Below are 16240 nucleotides of genomic sequence, written 5' to 3' on the forward strand. Positions count from 1 at the left end.
CAGGGCTGAGGGGGCGGGCCCGGGTGGGGGTCGGGGCGGAGCCGGGTACCGAAGAGGGGGCGGGGCTAGGGCTGGAGTCCGGGTGGAGCCTGGAGCAGGGTCGGGGGGAGCCGGGGCCGAGGTCCAGGACCCCGTTGGGGCACACCCGGGGACCTGAGCAGGGCCAAGGTCTGGAGGGGTCAGGGCGGAGTTGGGGACCGGAGTGGGGCCGGGGCCGGGGCCGGGAGCCCAGGGCGGGGGCGGGGCCTGGGTAAGGCGGGGCGGGAATGGTCTTCCGAGTTGCCAAGGCGGGAGGGAAAACAGAGGCGGAGGAGAGGAGGAGGGGAGAAGGGAGGAGGGAGGAGGGCAGAGGGAAGAGGGCAGAGGGAAGAGGGCCGTGACTTGGCAGCTCCAGCTTCGCTCCGCTTCGCTCCGCGCACCCACGCCTCGCTGCCCCGCTTCGTGCCCCCCACCCGGGCATGCGCCCCCCGAACCCCCGGCCACCCAGAGCCCGCGCCGCCCCCCAGAGCCTTCGCAGAGCCGGCTGCGCAGGATGGGCGCCCTCGGTCCCAAGCCGCCGCCGCTGCTGCTGCTGTTAATCCTGGGTAAGCCCGGCTCTGGCTCCCAGCCCCGCCCGGCAGGTGCCTGCCACCTGGTGACCAGCCCTGCCCTCCTCCCCAGCATTTCGGAGCCCCTCGCACCCGCTTCTCCGTCAGGGGCTCCCCCAGCCTCCCCGGGCCTGGCGCCCAGCTGCTGTCTGTGGCCGCGCTCCGAGCCAGTCTTGGGGCGGGCGGGGGTGGGGTAGCGGTGAAGGTTCCCCAGTTCTAGGCCCCGGGCTGGGGCACAGTGAGGACCCACCGAATGTCGCCCCCAGGAACCGCCAGGCCCCACTTCTCAGCCGGCACACTCAGGTCCTGAGGTCGCTGCGCACAAATGCTGCGACTCCTCTCTGCCTCACTTAGCTTAAGGCCCGGCCTTGGGTGCTCGCCCTGGTGGGCAGTGCCTGTCCATCTTTATAATTGCCCAAGTTGGCTGGAGGCCCAGGGGCCGGTTCTGCCCACAGTCTTTGAAGTACGTCTACCCTAACTGCACCCCCCTACCACCCCGCTTCATCATCTGAAGTTGGAGGCAGTTCCAGCTCCATCCTGGGCTGGGTCTTTCCCCCACTTTCCCTCTCCCAGATAGCAGCACTTGGCTTGTAGCCTCCCTGGTTGTCACACTCCCTTAGTCCCAGCTTCCCTGCCTCAGGAGAAACCAGGCTCCGTGGAGACTGATGCTGAGCTCTCCAAGCACCCTGTACCTGTTGTGGTGGGTGTTCCGGGCCACCGCTGCATGGATGCATGAGGACCGTGACGGTGGAAATGTTTTTGGCGTGAATGGGAGGGCTCCCTGTAGGGGTGGTCTGGGGAGGAGTATGGTATCGAGGCAGTGAGACTGCCTGTACAGATGTTCAGGAGACTGAAACCCTTGAAATAAGAATACAGGGTGGTGAGGGGGTGGCTTTGGTGCCAGGATTTGGAGCTGCCATAGTTAAGGCAGAGGCTGACGTAGCCCCAGCCGCCTGTTTCTAGACCAGAGCTGCATCGTGGTGCCAAGGAGCCTCCCTGTGCTGCATAGGTCCCTGGGCCCTGGGGGACTAGAATGAGTCCTGTCCTTGGGGCCCTGGATGGGAGGCAGGAGGATGTACAGAGGAAGGAGCTGTGAGGCCTGGCTGCCTAGTACTTGGCCCTTTTTCCCCAGTGGGCAGCGTGGAGCAGAGAGGAGCCCAGGGTAAATGTGGTGCAGAGATAGAAGAGCTTGCCGGATGTGAGCGCCCTGGGTGTAGGTGCTTAACTTTCATTTTGAAGATGAGGAAATGAAGTCACTTGCCCCAGAGAACATATCTAGTGAGTGTTGGGGCTTGGATTTGAAACCACTCCCGTGTGACTCCAAAGCAGGTCTCTTTGCTCTCCTTTCCCTCTCCGCTAACACAGAGGAGGGGACCTGGCTGGGGAGAGAGCTGCCTGGCAGCTGGTTTCCCGAGGCAGTGGGGGTGACTTTCCCATGGGGCTCTCCAAGCATCAGCATTTGTGGAGGCAGGAAGATGGGAGGGGGCCCTCCTGAGCAGAGTCTGCCCAGAGCCCAGGGAAGGTGTCAGCTCGCTTGTCTCCGCCATCGCTCTGATTATGAAACAGCCTCGGGCAGAGCCCTGCTGAGACACAGGCTCACTCACTGTCAGGGTGGAAGCTCTTAGCTCTCTTCCAGAAACTGAGGCCTGGGAGTGGAAGGGGCTGGTCCAAGCGGTACAGCTGGGGATGGGGATGGGGATGGGGATGGGGATGGGGCTGGAACCCGACCTCCTGATCCCAGCCTGTGCTCTAACCGAGCAACCACAAGTTTTCCCTCTGACTCAGCCGCAGGAAGAAGGGAAAGGTAAGGGTAGTGCTTCTGGAGGAGCTGGAGGACAGTTTGAGTACAGATTAGGTGTTTTCCTCCAGCCGGTTATGCCCCTGGGACATTCTGGTTGGTGAGGTCAGTGCCCTCAGGCCTCTCCTTGGAGTTCCCCATGCCTCTCTGGCTTTGTCCCTCTGCAGGGGCGTGTGGAAGCTAGCCAAGGATAGTAGGAACTTGGCCAAGACATTATACTTCTTGTACCTTAACTTTCTCATCTGTAAAGTGGAGGCAGAGGGCTGACCCAGCCCTTCTTACATTCTGAGGTTCTGTGATCTGGGGCTGTGGAAGGATGGAAGGAGAGAAGGAAGAAGCTGAGCCCTCCAAGGCCACCGGGAGTATCTGCGAGGGCAGGGTAGGGGTGAGGGTGGGGTGAAGAAGAATGTTGGCCTCTTTGAGGAGAGAAGGATGGGAAGGGGCAGCTGGGGGCTTATTGCCGCCCTACTGAAAGGGAGCGGGGATGTAAATAAATGCACACCGTATGCAAATGAAGGCTTCTGTTAGGGAGTTGGAGGGGGTGGGGTGAGGGCTGTTTGTCAGCTGGGCCTGCCCGGGAAGATTGGCAGGCACTGGTGGGGGAGGGGAGCTTCTGCCTCCAGAGGCAAAGGGCAGAGGCTGGTTCTTGCCCCATGAGCCTCAGCTGCCTCGGCAGCGCTGTGGGGCAGAGGAGCAGTGAGCTCATGGCACAGCTGGAGTGGGGAGGGATTGTGTGGTGAGAACTGACTGGGCCTGTGCTCTGTCCTGCTCGGGCCACTGGCTCCATTGTCTGGAGTCCCCTGGCCCAGGTGACACAGCTGAGCGAACCAGCCCTTCTGATCAAGATTTGGCCAGCTCCCTTCAAACAAAGGAGGGGGACATGTGGTCTCAGGATCCCTTAGCTAGAAGGCTCAACTGGCATAAACGTGGGGAGACGGGGTGGAGGGGGAATTAAGGCACAGCCGGAATCGGGAATGGTTAAATCAGGAAGCAGATACACTCCTTTCTGACCTTAGATGCTCTGCTTCTGGCCTGCCAGTAATGGGGTGTTTCTGGGGTCTGAGGCAAACCTGGCTCTATACCACCACCTCCTTGAGACCCAGGTGTCTTACCTCCCAGCATCCTTTGCCTGTTCTCGGAACAGGGCCCAAGTGTACACCAACTTTCCTCAGGTTTCCTTTCCTTTCACAAGCAGAGGTCAAGAGTGATGCGGGGGTGGGGGTGGGGGGCTGCAGTAGGGACCCAGGCATCCCTAACTTCTCCTGTCCTTCCCTCTAGGAGTCGGGTGCTGTGCCCGGGAGGTGCTAGTCCCTCAGGGGCCCCTGTATCGCGTGGCTGGCACAGCCATCTCCATCTCCTGCAATGTCACTGGCTACGAGGGCCCTGCCCAGCAGGACTTCGAGTGGTTCCTGTACAGGCCTGAGGCCCCAGAGGCTGCCCTGGGCATTGTCAGTACCAGGGATACCCGATTCTCCTATGCTGTCTTTGGGCCCCGAGTGGCAGCTGGTGAGGTACAGGTGCAGCGACTGCAGGGTGATGCCGTGGTGCTCAAGATTGCCCGCCTGCAGGCCCAGGATGCTGGCATTTACGAGTGCTACACACCCTCCACTGATGCCCACTACCTGGGCAGCTACAGCGGCAAAGTGGAACTGAGAGGTACTGGGCCCTGGGATGGGGTCAGGGCCGTGCCCTCCCAAAAGGCAGAAAGTCAGGGCCAGCAGGGACCTAAGAGGAACCTGAGGCCCAACGAGGTTAAGTGACTTGCATGAAGTCACCCAACAAGTTAGTGGCTGGCCTGAGACTCTAACCCAGAACTCTGGGTTAACTCTCTTCATTCCAGTCCACGGCTCTTATTCTGTCAAGCTACTTCCTGGGAGAGGAGAAGTGTCCCTAAGCTCTCCAGCCCCTTTCCATTCCCTGATGGGGTAGGGGAGCCTGACAGGGTGAACAGACTCCATTCCTGGAGATTCCAGGATCCAGATCTGGGGGAGTGGGGGTGGCGGGGGAAATAGAGGCAGGGTAGGAGGAGTGAGACCACATGACATTCTTGCTCTCAAGTTTGTCTTCTGAGAAGGAAGACAGAGCCACTCTTCTGAGTATTTCAAACAGGGGTCAGTCTCAAACATAAGGGTCAGTAGGCGATGGGCTGGTTCTATGAAATTCAACAAGTATTGAGTGCCTGTTGTGTGCCCAGCACTGTGCTTGGCACCATTGGGTTACAGAAGAAATAATACAGCATGAAGTCTCTGCCTTCTAGGAGCTCACAGTCTATTTAGGGAAATAGGTTGTAGGTAGGAAACAGTACCAAGGGTTAGTTACTGTACAGCTCCCAGCCCTCCCTCACTCCAGCTGTTCTCTCCAGTTCTTCCAGATATGCTGCAGGTGTCTGCTGCCCCCCCAGGGCCCCGGGGCCGTCAGGCCCCAGCTTCACCCCCTCGCCTGATGGTGCACGAGGGGCAGGAGCTGGCACTGGGCTGCCTGGCACGGACGAGCACGGAGAAGCACACACACCTGGCCGTGTCCTTTGGGCGAGCTGTGCCCGAGGCGCCAGTGGGGCGAGCAACGCTGCAGGAAGTGGTGGGACTCCGGCCCGACATGGCCGTGGAGGCCGGAGCTCCCTACGCTGAGCGGCTGGCGGCAGGGGAGCTGCGGCTGGGCAAGGAGGGGACTGAGCGCTACCGCATGGTGGTGGGGGGCGCCCAGGCGGACGACGCAGGCACCTACCACTGCACTGCCGCTGAGTGGATTCAGGATCCCGATGGCAGCTGGGCCCAGATTGCGGAGAAGAGGGCTGTCCTGGCCCATGTGGACGTGCAGACGCTGTGTGAGTGCCACGCGTCCCACGGTGCCAGCTGGGAGCCTTGGTATCTCAGTAGGCACCATGGGCACTAGATGGCCATCGTCTGACTCCAGGGAGCCCACCTTCCCTAGAGTGAAGTCCCATTAGTATCGCTTCCTGTCGGCACCTGTACCCGTGACGGGCTTTCTCTGCTCAGAAATTGGGTGTGGGGATGGGAGGGCCATGGCTGAGGGGTGAGAGCCAGGCCCCTGGGTGGCAAAGACGGGTGGCCTCGAAGTTGCTGCTGTCAAGGAAGGACAGGTGCTCTGTGCCCTCTCCTGCCTCCCTGACACCCCTTCCCCTCCTGTGTTTCAGCCAGCCAGCTGGCAGTGACAGTGGGGCCTGGGGAACGTCGGATCGGCCCAGGGGAGCCCTTGGAGCTGCTGTGCAATGTGTCAGGGGCCCTGCCCCCAACGGGCCGTCATGCCGCCTACTCCGTGGGCTGGGAGATGGCACCTGCGGGGGCACCTGGGCCCGGCCGCCTGGTTGCCCAGCTGGACACGGAGGGTGTGGGCAGTCTGGGCCCTGGCTACGAGGGCCGGCACATTGCCATGGAGAAGGTGGCTTCCAGAACCTACCGGCTACGGCTGGAGGCTGCCCGGCCCGGGGATGCGGGTACCTACCGCTGCCTCGCCAAGGCCTATGTCCGAGGGTCTGGGGCCCGGCTTCGGGAAGCCGCCAGTGCCCGCTCCCGGCCCCTCCCCGTGCACGTGCGTGAGGAAGGTGAGAGGGGGCGGGTTGGCCCTGGACAGGATATGGGGTCTGCAGAACCTTTCCCTTCTGTTTCTGTGCCTCTCTCCCTCTCCATCGGCTGCCTCCGTGTCTGTCTCACACTCCTCTTCTAAGATTGTGGGGACACCCGGAGTTTCTGGGGTGTTGCTTGGACAGCAGTCCTAACCCCATGCCCCTTTCACCTTCTGACTTTTGTTCTGCAGGTGTGGTGCTGGAGGCTGTGGCCTGGCTAGCGGGAGGCACAGTGTACCGCGGGGAGACGGCCTCCCTGCTCTGCAACATCTCCGTGCGGGGCGGCCCCCCCGGGCTGCGGCTGGCTGCCAGCTGGTGGGTGGAGAGGCTGGAGGATGGGGAGCTGAGCTCTGCCCCTGCCCAGCTGGTGGGTGGCGTGGGCCAGGACGGTGTGGCAGAGCTGGGGGTCCGGCCCGGAGGAGGCCCCGTCAGCGTGGAGCTGGTGGGGCCCCGAAGCCATCGGCTGAGACTGCACGGCTTGGGGCCTGAGGACGAAGGCGTGTACCACTGTGCCCCCAGCGCCTGGGTGCAGCACGCTGACTACAGCTGGTACCAGGCGGGCAGTGCCCGCTCAGGGCCTGTCACGGTCTACCCGTACACACATGGTGAGCGGTGCTCCCCCTTGCTCACGCGCCCCCAGCCCCCCTCACCCCTATGCTCTTGTTCTCCTTTTTGCATCTCATCCTCCTGCCAGTGGTCCCTCTGGTTCCTCTTTCTCTTCCTCTTTGCTTCACACGGAAAGTCTGAAAGTCCAGCTTTCAGCCCTTCAGTGCCCGGCTGCCCCGGTGTCCTGGTGGTAGGGGCTGGCTTGAGCGCAGAGCGGGCAGGGAGCAGGCGGGGGAAAGCTGTGTGGGAACGGGAGGAGGTGGTGTGGACAGCCTGACCGAGAAGGTACTGGCACGTGGGTGGAGGGCAGTGACACCCCGGACTGAACACAGCCATCCTCTCTTGCCCAGCCCTGGACACCCTGTTTGTGCCCCTGCTGGTGGGTGCAGGGCTTGCCCTAGCCATCGGAGCCACCATCCTGGGCTCCATCACCTGCTGCTTCATGAAGAGGCTGCAGAAACGGTGATCCCTCACACCCCAGGTGAGGGGCAAGGACCCCCATCCCCATCCCTGTCTTCCCTAGTCCTGAGATGAGCAGCTCCCTCCCTGGTCCCAGCTGGAGAAGGAGAAGCCCCTCTCAGCTCTGCGGGCCAGGGCCAGGAGGAATTCACACTCTCCACGTGCATTCTCCCGTTCCTGCAGGTGTGACTATCTTCCAGCCCAGCCGCAAGCCCGCCTCTGGTGTCTGAATACCCTCTCCCTCTGCCTGCCCTTCCTTTAATTTATTTGACCTACTCCCACCCAGAGTGGGGGACACGGCCCCCATGCCCCACTCCTTCCTTCCCAAGCTCCTCCCTCTGGCCTTCTGTTCATGATCTCATACATAGCCCAAAGGGAGGCCGTTCCCTGTCCTAGAATTAGTTTTTCTAAAATGTGAATAAACTTGTTTTATAAAATCCAGGGCTGGCTGTGTCTTCCCCGCCATGAGGCTCTAAGAGGCAGGGGCGCGTGGCAGGTGGGCTACTGGGGGCTGACAGCCTCTTCTGGACGACCCGCACTTCTCTTCCCCCCCCAGAAACACCATCTGGCCTCCGTGGGCCGTGCCACCTACCCCGGGAGGGGAAACCTGGGTCCCATCTGCTGTCTGAGCTGTCAGTGCAGAGCCAGTTCCTGTTGGGATTCCTCCTTGGGGTGGGGAGAGAGAAAGGGGAATGAGTTCCAGTTGAGCACGGCCTCTGCCCCTAGACTTCTCCCAGGTTGCAGGGCAGGGTCTTCCAGGGCCCGGTGCCCTTTTCTGAGTCCCCATGCTATTCTGCAGTCTCATTCTCTCCGTCAGGCTGATCTTGGACCTGACTCCTCCCCCCAGGCCCTGGGGCCTCAGCCTTTCTCCCCCTGATCTCCATTATTCTGCCTGACAGCAGCAGAATGGAAGGCCCAGGACACAGCCACCTAGGCGACGGGGACGCCAGCAGTCAGAGGGGCCCCTGCACACACCCGCCCCACCACCTGCGCGCAAGCCCCCTTGCTTCACCCGTCCTCCCGTGCCCCCGGGGCTCCCTGCATTTGTCTCTGCCTAAGGATTCTCGGATCCTAGAATTCTTAGCTGCACTGCACCTCGAGAGGCACGCAGTCTACCTCTTTCAACTCAGTGATTTAAACATTTATTGAGCATTACCAGTTTACCAAGTGTTGTTTTTACAGATAGGGAAACTGAGGCCCAGAGAAGTGATGCGACTTGCCCAGAGTCATAGAACTAATTCGTGACAGTGTCAGGCCTAGAACCCAGGTCCCCAGACTCCTGGCACTGCACACAGTGGGGCCCTGAGTGGTCGCTGAGTGGCAAGGAGAGGGGTGGCGGGGTCCCAATGCCTTCCATCCAGCCTCAGTTCCTCTACGGTGGGTTCACTTGCAATGGGTGAACTACCGCGTGAGTGAGTGTGGACACCCAGAGCCCGCTCCCTCCTGTCCGGACTCTAGATGTTTCAGCAAATTAAACCAGAACTGCTTCTTACCCCCATGCCTCAACATTTGTTCTTTGGGAACAGCCAGCACCAGTGTTCAGGGACCTCATCTTTGGGTGATAGTGACCCAAGTCACCCTGTGACCTGAGGCAAAGATGTTCTCTCCGAGCGGACCCAAGCTGGCGTGGGCTCCCTCCGCAGCCCCCTTTCCTGCTTCCAGGAGGCACAGCATCCCCCAGGACCCCAGCTTCCCAGCCTGGAATGCAGCACACTGGGGTGCTTCCCCACAAGGGGCTCAGACTTTTGTTAAAGAACAGGAATGGGGTGCAGCCCGGGCCAAGGGCTGGAGGTCACTGCTGGGCCCGTGTGGTGGGAGGGTGTGTCTGCCTGTGTGCACACATCTCTCCCAGAGGCAGGTCCCCCTACCTCTGCCCCTTCTCGACTCGCCATTGCTCCTCCTTCACAATCCTGGGGTGGGGGGTGTCCCTGGTGACCGCGATGACACCAGGAAGGGGGTACACGTGGCGTGGGAACACCTCTCCAGGGGCTCCTGCCCCAGCTGGGCAGACGGCAGGTCACAGTCACATCCAGACATTTGGACTCTCGCTTCTCTCTCTCACATCTCCCACATTTAATCCTGCCTCTTAAGTCCTACGTGGGATTCTCTCCTTTGCCACAGATGCCCTTCCTACTTCAGCTCAGCACCACCCTGGCAGCACTTCCCCTGAAGCCTTCCCGACTGCTCTGTCCCATCTATCTTGCCTACTCATCTTGCCCAAACACCATCTCTAGCTTGTCACAGCCCTATTTCCACTGACGGGCGAGTCCCTAGGCCCAGAGTCGGACTCTTCAGCCTTGGTTTCACGGTCTCCTTTCCCCTCACCGCAGTTCTCCATACCCATTATATTTCAGTCTCCTCCCCGAGGACCCTCAGCTACTCCTCAGCTTGACGCCCACCTCCTGACAGGACCCCCAAGTCTGCTTAGGGAAGGGCTTCTCGGAGCGTGGTCCCTGTTCCAGCAGCGTCAGCAGGACCTGGGACTTGTTAGAAATGCAAAGTTGTGGTCTCTAGACCCATTAAGTCAGAAACTCTGGGAGTGGGACTCAGCCATATGTGTTCCCAAGCCCTCCAGGGGACCCTGATGCCCACCCAAGTTCGTGACTGCTGGCTCAGGTCACTCTCCAGGCCTGACGCAATCCGTGACGCAACTCTGATTACCAAGCCCTTCCACCCCGTGCTCGGGGAGATCGCCCAGGTTCTCAGTTTGAAACAGCTGCCACAGGCATATTTCTCTGTTTTCCCCACGTGCACTGTATTCCCAGAATAGGAATCGGGTCTCTGACTGTCCTCCCCACACATGCCCGGGTCAGTGCTCTGGACCCAACGGGCACCCAGTGAACCATGTGAATGACTCCCTCTCACTGTGCCCTAAGACCGATTCTGCTTTCCTGAGGACCCCGTGTCCCAGCTCTAGTGAACTCATGTTTCTCCATCTCTCCCCGGCCCTTCTTCCTCCTCAGAACCTCTCTATCCCCTCCCACCCCTGCAGTGGTACTCACGAGACCTCACTTCACTGTCAGAAAATAGCCATCCCTTGTTCCCCTTTCCTAGGCCCTGCCCCAGGGCCCCAGCTCTGGCATCTCCCCCATCACCGGTTTCCCTGCACACATGGACAAGGTCATTCACACCCTGCTGAGCCGCCCTGCAGCCTTTCGCCCTCCCTCTCAGCCTGTCACAGTGGCAGGGGTGGAGCTGGGAGGGCACCCTCCTCATCTCTGCCCGCCTCCGTCCAGCTTTCTCACCTCTGGGTCAGCTTGGGCTACTGTGTCCAGTGAGACAGGTGTGCCAGACTCAGGGAAGCTGGCTGAGGAGGTGAGTGGGGCCTAAACTCCAGCCCACACTCTGCTCCCCAAGCCATGCACCCTAGTTTGGGGTAGTGTCAGTCTGGAGGGAAAAGGCGCCTTTTTAGAATTTGCACCAAGATGCTCTATGAGTCAGCGGCAGCCCTGAGCACACCACCTGTCTGTTGGTCTGTTGGCCCATTCACCTATCCACTGGCTGGCTGTCTCTCTCTGCTTCCACCTTCTCATCCAACCCGCATAGGTCCATCCTCTGTCCATCCATCCACGCGTGAACAGAAGTGAAGGTCAAACACAGACAGGCTGGCGAGTTTACCCATTCCCCACCCTCCGTCCTCCTGAAATCAGGATCTCTCCCATCCATGTTGGATCCCAGACCTGAGATTCTGAGGAGGCTCCCCAGCTTTAGTGCATTCCCAGGGACCTTGCCTGCGCCCTCCTCCACCTTCCATAACCAGCTCCCCAGGTACCTGTGTCTGGCCCTGCCACAGGGATCTGGAGGAAACTGGTCACACCTTGGACTCACTCTCCGGGGGCGGCAGGCAGCCGTTCTGCTCTTTGTCAGCCCCAGCCTCTTCGCCCGCCCCCTCCCCCAGCCCCTCCTCCTCCACCTTCTCATCCAGCCGGCTGGGGATGGACCAGTAGAGATGGGCGTCAAGGCGGGCTGCGGCCTCGGCCAGCTCCCGGGCGCTGCATGAGGGTGTGGGCACCTCAAAGGTCTCGTGGAAGCTGGCATAGTCCACCTCGTAGAAGCCATCCTCCAGGGTCAGCACTGACGTGAAGCGGTGACCCCACAGCACCTCATCCACCAGGTAGGAGCTCCGAGCTTGGCATGTCATTCCTGGGGGTAAGGGCATGGGTCAAGGGGGATCCCGGCCCCAGCCTTCCCTCCCCTGCCTCATTCCACAACCCTATTCCTAGAACCCTTCCCTGGAGCCCTCCTCAAGGACCCCCACCCACCCACTTTGGTCCAGCCCGCTTTCTCTTCCTTCCCAACTCTTGTACTTGTCCAGTTCCCCCTCCTCCTCTCCATTTGCCCCAACTCCTCTTAACCTCCAGCCCACATTCTCCCCTCCTCTCCACTGGAGATGCCAGTCAGAGAAGTTTAACCTTGAAACTGACCTTGGGGATCATCTAGCCCAATTTTCCTCTCCATACAGGGCTCCCCACTGGAGCATTCCCAATAATGGGCAACTAGCTTGCTCTTGATTACATCTCAGGATTGAGAGCTCACCACCTCACAAGGAGCCCACTCCTTTGTGTGACGGCTCTAATATTTGGGTTGTTCTTTATACAGAGCTAAAATCTGCCACCCTTATTTTCACTCTCCTGCTGTATGACACCCCTTCAAGTATCTGAAAGCAGGAGTCTCAGTTTTCATCATGTCTTCTCTCCTTCAGGCTGAACATCCCTGTCTCCCTCCACCATTCCTGATGTGACCTGGCTTCCAAAAATTTTACTTTCTTGACTGCAAACCAGAGTGGCCAAGGAGGATCCTTTGAGCACTCTGAGTGTGATAAATACTCCAACTGTGGCCTGATCCATGCATAAGAGAGGGCTCGCCACCTCTCTCTTCTGGCCATGACGCTTTAGCTAATAGGGCCCAAGATTACATTACATAAACATTTTTGGAAGCTGTATCACATTGCCTGTGGCCAACTAAAACCCCCGATTCTTTTTTCACCAGAGCTCTTCCATGCTGTGCTTACATAAGTGATTTTTTAAAGCCTAAATGTAGAACTTTATATTTATTCGTTTTAAATGTCATCTTGTTGGATTTTGGCTCATTTTACTTGCTTTTCAGAAGCATTTTGGATACTGACTCTCTCACCCAAAATATTACCATCCTTTCCAGCTTTGTCTCTCTAGAAAAATCCAACAAGCTCCCCTCCCTATCTCCTCCACCCTCCCCTCCCCATATCTCCTCCACCTCACCCTCCCCTGTCCTCCTTGCTGTGGGCCTGTGTCCTGTTTTCTCTGTGGGGTGGGCACACCCACCGGGGCAAGTGATTTTCCTTCTACCCTGAGATCTCTCATGTTCCCCACAGCTCATATGCACCTCCGAACAAGGGAGAACGGAAGAGTGAACATTAGCTAAGCAGAGACTGGCTCTCAACATTGAAAGCCCTGCCCTGAGCAAACTTGGGGACATTCCTTTGTTCCTTTGGTGAAGACTGGCGTAGGAAATGTCCAGTAGAGGAGGGGAAGAAGAGGCAAAAGGGACACTGGGGAGAGGGGCTGCAAGGAAGGAAGGGAAGGGCTGGAGGTACAAAGGGAGAAGAGGGTTGGGCAGGGACTTCTCAGGCACCAGCAAAAATGTGCCAGCCGGTGAGATGAGAGGAAAGGAAGTAGGGTGCATGGGGGAGGGAGAAGGAGTTAGGGGAGTATTGGGGTGGGGAGAAGGAGTGGGGAACACTGAGGCAGAGAGCGGTGAAGTAGAGGCTCAGCATGAAGGGCCAGGAAAAGGGTTTGATGACACCAGTCTGGGAGAAGCCAGCAGAGGGCAACACTGGCAACAGTGGCAGGAACTGCAGGGCCCCCTGCTGGGCCTTTGGTTATCCCACTTGCAGTTTTCTTCTCCACTTCTGGATCTCAAGTCCCAAAGGACTCATTTGCTGCCCCTGCACTGGTCTTATCCTACCTGCTCCCAAACCTTTCACTGTATAAGCCTGAGTTGGAGGTTCTGACATCACAGGTACATTGCTAGTTCCTTCTGGAAAGGGGCTTGAAATGTGCAGATCATCTATCCTTTGTCAGTGGAAACCGAATCTTCTGATGGATGGGGAAACTGAGGCAGAAGTGAGCCCAGCTATCAACCTCTCCCTAAGGTCCAGCCTAGGAATAACTCAGGCCATGGAAAACCTGCACCATCACATTCCAGGGGCCTGGACCCCTCAGTACTGAGAAAAACCCGGAACCTAACCCTTCCTTCCTACTCTGCACCCTAAATGCTGAAGCCAGACTGCCTGGGTCCAATCCAGACGTGGCCACTTATTTAGCCTATGACTGTGGACAACTTAACCTTTCACTGGGGCAATTTCCTCCCTGAAAAATGAGCACAGTAACAAGAAATTACCTTCATGGGGCTCCGATTAAATAAACCAGGAGGTGTAAAGTGCTTTGGAACCGTGCAGGGCACAGAGTAAGCACTGGGTGTTGTCTACTATCATTACTGTCTCCTATTCCCAGTGACACAGACCTCTCAGCCCAGGGCCCCAGGCCAGGGCCACTTCGGAGGATTCCTCCCAGCTTTCTCTCGCCTCTCTGGGTGGGTGGGTGGGGGGTCACTCTTTTCATACACCCCTCCCAAACCATCTCATCTCGGTTCTCCTCCACCAGCCTCTCCATCCACCCCCCACCTCCCCCCACCCCGCTTCCTCCGCCCTGGCCCCTCTGGGTCCAATTCCCCGCCCACCCGCTCCCCTCCTCCCCCTGCACTTCCTCCTCTCCCTTCTCCTTCAGCCCGCCCGCACCCGTGGCTTCCACCATGCCCTCGAGGATGACGACGATCTCGAAGTCGTCCCTCTCGAGGGCGCGGCGCGACGCCTCCCAGAAGGGGCTGGCGGCGTCGATCTCGTGGCTGATGACGAGCGGTGAGACGAGGAAGAGGCGGTCGTCGCCCGTGTCAAAGCCCACGCTGAGGTCGGTCTGGTGCAGCGGGATGAACTCGCCCTCGAGCGTCTGGCGCGAGCGGATGAGCTTGGCGCGGATGGAAGCCTCGACTATGTGCGACGAGCGCAGGTCACCCACGCGGAACATGAGGCAGAGGCGCCCGTCGCGCAGCGACACCACGGCGTGCGAGGAGAAGACGAGCGTGGCGGCGCGCTTGTTGGGCTGCGAGATCTTGACGAACATGCAGCCCACCATGAAGGCGTTCACCATGGAGCCCAGGATGGCCTGCAGCAGCAGCAGCACGATGCCCTCGGGGCACTGGTCGGTGATGACGCGGTGCCCGTAGCCGATGGTGGTCTCCGTCTCGATGGAGAAGAGGAAGGCGGCCACGAAGCCGTTGAGGTTGTTGACGCACGGCGTCCACGCCGTGTCCTCCAGGTGCTCCAGGTCGCCGCGGCCGTAGGCGATCAGCCACCAGATGGCGCCGAAGAAGAGCCAGGTGAGCGCGTAGGCCAGCACGAAGAAGAGCAGGCTCAGGCGCCACTGCAGGTCCACGAGCGTGGTGAACAGGTCGGTCAGGTAGCGGTACGTCTCGCGCACGTTGCCCTGCTGCACGTTGCAGCGGCCGTCCTTCTCCACGTAGCGCTGGCGGCCGCGGCGCCGCGGCTGCTCCTCAGGCCCCGGCGAGAAGGCGGCGTTCTCCTGCGCCATGGCCGTGGCCGCGGCGGGGAGGTCACGGCCCGGGCGGCGGCGCGGGGCCTGGAGGGGCTGAGAGGTGGGCCAGATTAGCCGAGCCGCGGGAGAGGCCGAGACGTCCGGGCCTGCGCCCAGGGGCCGAGTGGCCCAGAGCGAGTCCCTTGCTGTGTCAGCCTCAGCTTTCCGCATCGGTAGAATGGGAACAATACACACAACCCTAGCCGTCCCCACCCCCATCTCACAACACCGTGAAGATCAAATGGGATAGTGTGTATGAACTGGATCGCACTCTGCACGACTATTTTCAGGGAAACGGGGTACCAGAGGTCTTGGTCCCACTGCTCTAACTGGGCTGTGCAGCACCTCACGGCCACCCCCAGGCGAGAGGCCCAGGCAAGGAGGGAGTTTCCTGAAACGCTTAGACTGTGGGTTCCTTCGAGGCAGGTGCTTAATCTTCCTCTCCTGTGCAGAGCCCTCCCTGCCTGAAGGCCACCCCCGCCCCACTCCGCCCTGGCTGATATCAGGCCATCCCCTAATCCCTGTCTCCGCAATTCAACCTGCTGTCTAACCAGGCTCTTTGGAAGTTCACCTGGAGACTGACACAGAAAGTCTTTCCCATTCCTTCCTCCCTGAACCTCGCTTACTCTACCCCCTCCCACATCTTCTTCCTCTCAACAAGCTTACGAAGGAGAAATGGAAGTGGTGGAAAACGAGTGAAAAATCTCCAGTGGGCAAGGGTTGAACATTCCCACCTTGGGAAATTCCTACTGGAAATCCTCCCTGAGGACTGACCATGATCAATGCGGCTGTAGCGTCAGCCCCATTTCCCCTAGGTTATTTCCACAGTGGAGACAGCCTGCAAATGGGCAGGAGGACGGGAGAATATGAGATCAACATGGACAGCCGGGGTAAAGGAAGCACAAAGTTCAAGGTAGGCTTGCAGCCCTCTAGTATCCTATTCTTCATGAGCCGTTAAATCAGATAAGTGATTTAAGCACACACCTTTACCTCCTTCCTCCCTTCAGTTCGCCCCTCCCTCCCCAGCCTCCCACCTCCCTTGACTATCCTTAAACGGCCCCCCTCCATATGCCGCAAAGCTCACATTCCCAGGGAAGCCTACCTGATTTTGTTTTAAGTTCTTCCCCGTGAGGAGCTCTCTGAGCTGCAGGCTGCCCTGAGAGAGAGAGACCCAGAGCCCTTCCCTAGGCACCCAGGGGCCCCTAGGAGGTATGGCTCGTATGAGGAAAGGTTAAGAATTCAGGACTTTTCAACTTTCCCTTCTTCTTGGGAATCAGCCTCTTTCCCCACTCCAAGGAAACCTGGGCTGGCTCGGGTGGGGTGATGGAGGGGAAGAGTGTGACATAAGGACCACAGATGGCCTGGACGTTTGACCAGGTCCTGGGGAGAAACTGCCTGGGTATGGAACTCCAAACCCAGCACTCTCGAATTTAAATTCTGGAGTGAGATGTTCTGCAGCCAGACCTTTGGAGGGTGTGTGTGTGTGTGTGTCTGTGTGTGTGTGTGTGTGTGTGTGTGTGTGTGTGTGTGTGGTGTGGTGTGGTGGGGTAGAGGGCAGGAGGAAAAAAAATGAGACGGC

At 59.3% G+C, this 16240-nt stretch overlaps 2 protein-coding genes across 2 annotated transcripts; one reads left to right on the forward strand and one right to left on the reverse strand.

Moving 5' to 3' along the window:
- The first annotated feature begins 377 nt into the window (after positions 1-377).
- Positions 378-7462, forward strand: IGSF8 (immunoglobulin superfamily member 8). Its single transcript, XM_082653033.1, has 7 exons — positions 378-584; positions 3664-4041; positions 4748-5209; positions 5540-5947; positions 6160-6573; positions 6925-7055; positions 7217-7462. The coding sequence occupies exons 1-6, from the start codon at positions 533-535 to the stop codon at positions 7038-7040; spliced, it is 1830 nt and encodes a 609-aa protein (XP_082509159.1). The 5' UTR covers positions 378-532; the 3' UTR covers positions 7041-7055; positions 7217-7462.
- Positions 7463-10844: 3382 nt separating this feature from the next.
- On the reverse strand, positions 10845-14658 carry KCNJ9 (potassium inwardly rectifying channel subfamily J member 9; the record flags this gene model as incomplete). Its single annotated transcript, XM_082669845.1, has 2 exons — positions 10845-11176; positions 13809-14658. The coding sequence occupies 2 exons, from the start codon at positions 14656-14658 to the stop codon at positions 10845-10847; spliced, it is 1182 nt and encodes a 393-aa protein (XP_082525971.1).
- Between the last annotated feature and the right edge of the window lie 1582 nt (positions 14659-16240).

Source organism: Grampus griseus (genome assembly GCF_964374135.1).
Source record: "Grampus griseus genome assembly, chromosome: 1".
NCBI classification, from domain to species: domain Eukaryota; kingdom Metazoa; phylum Chordata; class Mammalia; order Artiodactyla; family Delphinidae; genus Grampus; species Grampus griseus.